Raw genomic sequence first — 7,010 nt, 5'->3', positions numbered from 1 at the left:
CAGTGTGTTTGATTAAACGGCTTATTCCAGCAGAGCATCTCCTGACTTCCTTTTCCAAATAGAAATAGTTTGTACAACACAAGTGATTTGATATTGGTCAAACAGGAATTCTTTGCATTGGTCCTTTCATTTTTTGCTGCTCACTGCTCCTTAAGATATTTCTGGTGCAGGTCACCCTAAAGCATGGAAATTTGTGGGCCCCGTGCAACAATTTTTCTCTTTTTCCTCTAAAGCCAGGCTTGGTTTGTGTGTAACACAGCTCATGTCTTCCGGTGTGGCTGTTGAACCAGGAGCAACCTGCCTTGTTTGTTTTTGGTTCTTGACAAGTTTCTGATACTACCTGTGTGTGTGTTTTTAAAGGCAAAGATATCACAGCAACATGCCGGCTTTACCGCTGGATGAGCTTCAGTTTACCGAGAAGGATTTGCTGACTGGGAAGCTGAAAACTTTACCAGCACTGGTAAGTTTAGTGTTCCTCTCAGTAAAGTTTACTGCAATGTTATCTTATTTCAGTGAGTGGTATGAGTAAAACTGGGCAAGAGTCCAAAGTGCAGGATCACCCATATAACATGATGTAGGTTAGTGAACAGGCTTGAAATCAAACAGTGAACTTTGTGGATGGGGCGGGGGGTTGAATTCGGATCTACCCAGTTCTAATCTGATACTCCAGTAATTATACTGCACTGGCTTTCATAATTCATTCTACTTGATTTACGTTGCTTCTGCTAGTCATGGGGAGAGGCTCTACAGGGCATTGAAGCCTCACCCTTTGACTACTGGGAATCTTGTTCAACAACTTCTCTGGCTTCTGAGATTTCACCAGGAGTTGCCAACATGTTTTTAAGAATAAGAACTAGAAAACTTGTTTTTTCAAAAATGAAAGCTGAAATTCTCAGGAAGCTAAACTCCACATCGTATACCACTGTTTGTAGCTCTACTGTATTTTTCACCCAGAAAAAAATATATACTACTACAGATAGTTTTTTGAAAGAGAGGCTGTGAGTTGCGTAATACTTAAGAGTATTGAACTGGGAACACTGGGGAAGACCTGCATTCAGGCCTCACTTAGCCAAGAAACTGAACGAATAAGTGCCTGTTGGCTGATCATTCACTCTTAGCCTAATCTACTTCACAGGATAAAATGAGGATGAAGTGAGGATGAATTGGATAAGGGGTGGGATAACAATGTAATGGATAGATGTCAATCCCACAACACTACTTCCACCTCACTGAAAAATGACCATTTTTACAGTTTCAGAATATAGATTTTCTAGGTCCACACTGTGATCAAAGCCTGTTAGTGTAGGATTGTGCAGCATAAACATGCATTATGTCCAGCTGTTTCTGCTTTGATTTGGAAACATGGGAGGGTAGAGAGGAGGCTGAACCTGGAAAAGACTGTTAGCTACTTACCTTCATGAAAACAGGGCAGAAGAAAGACAGAATCAAGCAGGTGCAGAGGAGAGTGATGAAAATGATCAGGGGCCTGGAGACCAAGCCCTACGAGGAAAGGCTGAAGGAGTGGGGTCATGATTATTCTCTTTAAGTATTTGAAGGGCCGTCAGTTACAGGAGGGCAGGGAGCTGTTCCTGTTGGCAGCAGAGGATAGGACTTGCAATAATGGGTTTAAATTGTGGGGGAAAAGTACTGGCTGGATATTAGGGGAAAATTTTTTACAGTAAGAGTTGTTTGACAGTGGAATCAGGTACCTAGGGCGGTGGTGAGCTCCCCCTCACTGGCAGTCTAAGCAGAGGCTGGACAAGCACTTGTCAGGGATGCTCTAGGCTGATCCTGCATTAAGCAGGGGGTTGGACTAGGTGGCCTGTATGACCCCTTCCAACTCTATGATTCTATGTAGTGAATCATGTGGGATTCCAAAAGTGTTATTAGAAAATCAGGATATCCTTGAAGCCGCTGCTGTGCAGAGCCTTTGTGATTCAAAAGAATGGCGAGCTGCCAGCATATGCTAAAGAGAGCAAACATGAGGGGTGGATTCTTGGTAACCACAAGCCAAGTTTCCTACCAACATGAGACATGTCTCTGGCTGTCAGGACTTCTGCGAGCAGCTCAAACAGAAACACCAAGGGCTACTGTTTAGTCTTTTGGTCATCTTGTTGACACTTGTGGCATTTTGTTTTTCTGCAGCATCCAGAAAAGAAAACAGAACGCTCCTTTGTGCTCTATAAGCCACCACCTAAAGCCAGAGATCCTGCGCTGCTAGAGGAGTTCTTAGAGCGGGCCAAGTTCATTGCAGATGATCTGGACTGGCTTTTGGCTCTGCCTCATGATAAATTCTGGTGCCAGGTAACATCATTTTGTGAATAGCAAAGGAGTTATAAAACAAATGAATGTGTTTTTCACTTTTGAACTTGATCTCTGTAAGCATGCTTTTGAGTTTGTAGTGCGCCCCATCTTTGGGCAGGGATCTGTATATAAACAGGGTAGTTCCTAAAATTTCCGTCATGGTCTACTGTGACCGAGGATAGGGCTATGCAAATATGGTCAAGCTTGCTTTTCAATGACGGAGTTGACCAGTAAGAACAGCCTCAGGAAGCAAATTTAGTTCACCACTCCCTTTTAAATTTCAATCAGTGAGGCTGAGAATTAAATGCATGCTTGTAAATTTTTTTAAAAAAAATTCTGCTAAATTAGTGGAGTAGAAAAGGAAAAAAAGGAAATATTCCTGATGGCATTTTCTAATTTACCATCAAACAACTAATTCTCTTTTACTTCTTTCAATATTTAAGAAAGGAACATTCTGAGGATTTGGTAGGCAAATGTATTCAATTGGGGTAAAGGCAGAGAGTTGAACAATGAAAGATTGTTCAAGTGTTTGACAGTCCTAATAATAAGATATTTTCTACTCCGGTAAAAGTGCTAAGAAAGAAGTAACATATTGCCTGAAAAGGGATGGGTGCCAGCCTTAGTGTTTCACCTGCCACAAATATTTGGTAGCAAACCCTTGAAAGCGTTTTTTCTGAGCTTTGTGGAATATTTGTTTTATTTGAGCAGCCTTGATCCAAACACCAATGATTCAACACACAACCTGCAACTGTCGACAAATCCTGCCACTTGGCATATACTTTGGCATCCCTGACCAGTTTCCCATGAAGCTTTTTTCTTTGCTGCAGGTAGTATTTGATGAGACGCTCCAGAAATGTTTGGATTCATACTTGCGTCATGCCCCTCGCAAGTTCGACACGGTGGTAGACTTGCCTCCAGAAGTGAATGACTTAACGAAGCACCTTCATCGGAATGTTTTCCTAACTTTCCTCCGAATGTCCACTCACAAGGAATCCAAAGTAAACACCCACATCTCTGCTCTGCATGCATTTGAGTTATGTGTACACTCTTCTTCAGGGGAAAAAATAGCTGGTTTCTGTTTTTCTTTCCTGATGTCTTTTCCTTCATCGCCCCCTCGCTTGTGTATTTTTTTTCCATCTGAATACTATTCCTAGTCATCTATGAATGGAAACCCAGTATGTATTTGTTTATAGACCTTTTTTCCTTAAGCATGGAATGGGAAAGAACATTTTCTCCTCTCACAGATTACCCTCTGAGGTAGGATTTGTTGTTCACCTGAATTCTATCGCGCTCTGTCCTGTGGCCTACAGCATTTCCCTCCCAAAGTATCTTGTGTTTTTTGTCTCCTAGAGGCAGCTCTGTTGTGTTATACTCGAAAAAAGACATTTAAGAATTAAAAACAACAGTAAAAAAAAAATTAGCCATATCAACCGCACATGCTTTACAAAAGCCACTCAGAGACAATCTCAATTTATGTGTATCGGAAGTGGCTGAATATTTTAACAACCATTTCGCAAGAAATTTCTTCCTAGCAACAGTGTGTTTAGAACAATAAAAGAAAACATGTAGTAACAAATCAATCATTGACAAGGAGCAAGCAAAAAATGTTGCTCTAAAGGAATCCCAGCAAAAAGCCCCTTCCTCTGTGTTTCCCTGTCTGTTTCCAGATGCAATTCATGATGCTCCTTCTTACCTTTAAAGCCCCCTCATAATCTGGGACCCACATACTCTTTCTCTGTACGAGTATTCATACTGCTGCTCTTATAATCTCAATGATCCCTTCTCTCTGTCACTTCCTGATCAAAGCTCCCTTCGTCAGACTCTGGAAAGCTTATACCTGGACTAGGTTTTTTGTTTTTTTGTTTTATTTAAACACTTTGCGTATACATTACGTATAAGAACTTGAAGTAAGAATGAATACTCAACAGAAAAACTTTACATTTTTCTTAATGATAACATCTGAACAAGGGAAAAGAAGGACAGTCAAAAAGAGAAGCATTCTTAAATATGTCAAACATTCTTTGAAAGATTACCAAATTGTGTCTAGTTAGGACGAATCTTTCCCTTTTTTTAAGCTGTCAGTTGAATTGCCAAAAAGGTTTTTTGATACTTTACAATCCCTTCTTCTATTTTGGGAGTGCCTTTTTCCAGTGCCTTGGAAAAAATCATTCTAGATGCTGTTATTAAGTAGAAAATTGTATTTTGCAACATTTTTGGAAGCATGGGTGAGTAATTCAGCAAGGCAATCGTTGCCGAATAAGGAAATTCCAAACATAATCCATTTTCATACATTCTGCCACTGATGATGAATAGTTTTTGCCCAAACTAGCTTTTTAAAAATGTTATTTATTATATTGTTATGCTACAGTTTGCTCTGGGGGCTCTTGGGAGATGCATGGAAATAATATAAGTTCTAGAAATAAAGCAGTAAAAATGTAAAAACACTACTTTTCTACATGAGCCCAAAACACATGTTATGTATAGGAATGCAGAGGATGCTCTGAAAAAGTGGCAAAACTGAGGGGTGTTTCTGAAGCTCTTCAGCTCTGGTCCAAAAGGGCTCTTCCTTCTGTACATAGCAGCAGGTCTGTGGTAATACTTGCACTCAGGAGATGTGTGCATTGCATCCCTCTGTCGTCATAACAGGGATTTTGCTACTTATTGCTAATCATGTTTGAATGTATTATTTCCTCTTCCTTTTAGGATCATTTCATCACACCGTCGGTTTTTGGAGAAATTCTTTACAATAACTTCTTGTTTGATATTCCCAAAATTCTGGATCTGTGTGTGCTGTTTGGAAAAGGCAACAGTGCTCTACTCTACAAGATGATTGGTTGGTTGTAGATATAAGATGGGGTGATGGGTTTTTGGGAGGAGGGGGTGAGAGGCTCTGAAATCAGGGTGTAGAACAGACTCTAAAGAGAGGCTGTTCCTCTGTAATTTGCTAAGGAACATTGACGATGTCAAGATAACTCTGTTTATGCAGTTCATTACCTCAAGATGTGGTGAATATCAGTTTAGGTAGCTTTAAACAAGGTGGGATGTATTAATTAGCTAAATGGGACCTTGTGTCAAGAGGTAGTATATTGGGTACTAGATTCTGGGGATAAACAATGTGGGATTTTTTTTTTTTTGCCTTATCCTTTGCTTGTGTGTTTCCAGAGGCATCTGACTGTTGGGAACAGTATGCTTGACTAGGTTAACCCTTAATAGAAAGGGCCTATCTTAAAAGATGTCTACACCAAAATGTTTTCCAGTCTGCTTATTTGCAGGCACCTGTTCCTGCAAGGCATGCGACAACAGGTCTAAGACAGCTCAAACATAAAACTGCATACAGATGCAGACTTGAACAATGAATTCTAATCTGTGGAACAGGAGCGTCAAACATATGGCCCGCGGGCCAGATATGGCCCCTTGAGAGCTTTTATCCGGCCCACGAGCCAGACAAAGCAGCCACCTCCCCCAGTCCCGATCTGGGCTGGTGAGTCTGCAGTGGGCTCACCAGCCAAGGCAGCTACTTCCCCACTCCTGATCTGGGCTGGCGAGGTATGGCCTGACCCGAACAAGTGACATTTATGTCATATCCAGCCCTCCTAACATATGAGTTCGACAGCCCTGCATAGAATCTGGATTAGTAACATGCTTCCTTCCAGGCAAGCAAATGAGAACTGGTAAAGTACAGAGGCTAAAGAAGATGAGACACTAGGAGACCTGTGATCAGCTTTCCCGCAGAGTTCTTTTTCCATTTCAAAGTGTGTGTACATGAGGGGTTTGGGGAGAGGAATTGCATTAGGGAAGAAGCAGCACCTAGTGGAAGCTGCCTCCCCTTCTATTTTTCTGATCAAAAGGCTCAGTGGTGGAACTAGTAGAGGGATAAATAGCAGCATTCGTATAATGATTTGGACCTGGGGGAAAAAAAGCTGATGAAGAGTTCCTTCCCATAGTGCAGCTTCTGCAATGTATTCTCTGAGGTGGGGGGGAGCACATGAGACTCATTGTCATGAATGGGTATTTTTTTTAAAGGAGCATAATTAAGATATAGAAATGTTTCAGTGGCACTATACAAAGATTCAGTGAATGCTGAATGGAATGTCAGATAAAGACAGGTCTCATGTTGCTGGAATTCTATTGCCATCTTTTTTTTTTAAAGGCTGGAGGCAGAAGCCTTGGGGTAGGGCTAAGCCAGCTGGCAGACAATCAGTGCAGCCGTCTCATGTGATCCACTTGTTTCTTATATCACTGAGCAAGCAAGCATTTTATTTTTACTTTCCCTTTGAACATCCTGGCCTGAAGAAGGCCTTTTTGCCTGAAACTTCCTCTCTAAAAACCTGGAGGCATTATATTGCTAGAAAAGACATAAACCTATGTAGCATTTGGCCCTTATGTTTTTTTAAAATTAATATGTAATAAATCCCGTGAGGGTATAAGCTGAGTTAAGAGAGTGGTTGGCTCATAGTTGCACATTAAGTTGAACTGGGATTTGATCTTGGGTCTCCCCAGTGCAAGTCCATTGTGTTATTTGCTGTGCCAGACTGGTATTCTCCAGGGAGAGCTACAGTGTATGACAACTTGGCAAGCATGTACTCCCAAATTCTCATTTGCTGAAGTTATGCAAGGGCAGGGGTGTCTGTAGGGGGGAATCAATGGGTGGGAGGGGTGCTTAACCTCTCCTGTGCATTCTTATCTACAAATGCCCCTGCTATTTG

The 7,010-nt window shown here is 41.3% G+C and overlaps 1 protein-coding gene across 1 annotated transcript in view; it reads left to right on the top strand.

The window, feature by feature from the left end:
* The first annotated feature begins 364 nt into the window (after positions 1–364).
* The window catches only part of ASCC2 (activating signal cointegrator 1 complex subunit 2), a 31,389-nt gene continuing 24,743 nt past the window's right edge, over positions 365–7,010 (top strand). The window contains exons 1-4 of the mRNA XM_056859597.1: positions 365–460; positions 2,146–2,304; positions 3,132–3,302; positions 5,008–5,137. Of these exons, the coding sequence (XP_056715575.1) occupies positions 380–460; positions 2,146–2,304; positions 3,132–3,302; positions 5,008–5,137 (541 nt within the window). The 5' untranslated portion in view covers positions 365–379. The remainder of the gene's footprint in view (positions 461–2,145; positions 2,305–3,131; positions 3,303–5,007; positions 5,138–7,010) is intronic.

Source organism: Euleptes europaea, chromosome 13, assembly GCF_029931775.1.
Source record: "Euleptes europaea isolate rEulEur1 chromosome 13, rEulEur1.hap1, whole genome shotgun sequence".
In the NCBI taxonomy this organism is placed as follows: domain Eukaryota; kingdom Metazoa; phylum Chordata; class Lepidosauria; order Squamata; family Sphaerodactylidae; genus Euleptes; species Euleptes europaea.
This window is presented reverse-complemented; position numbering and strand designations above follow the sequence as displayed.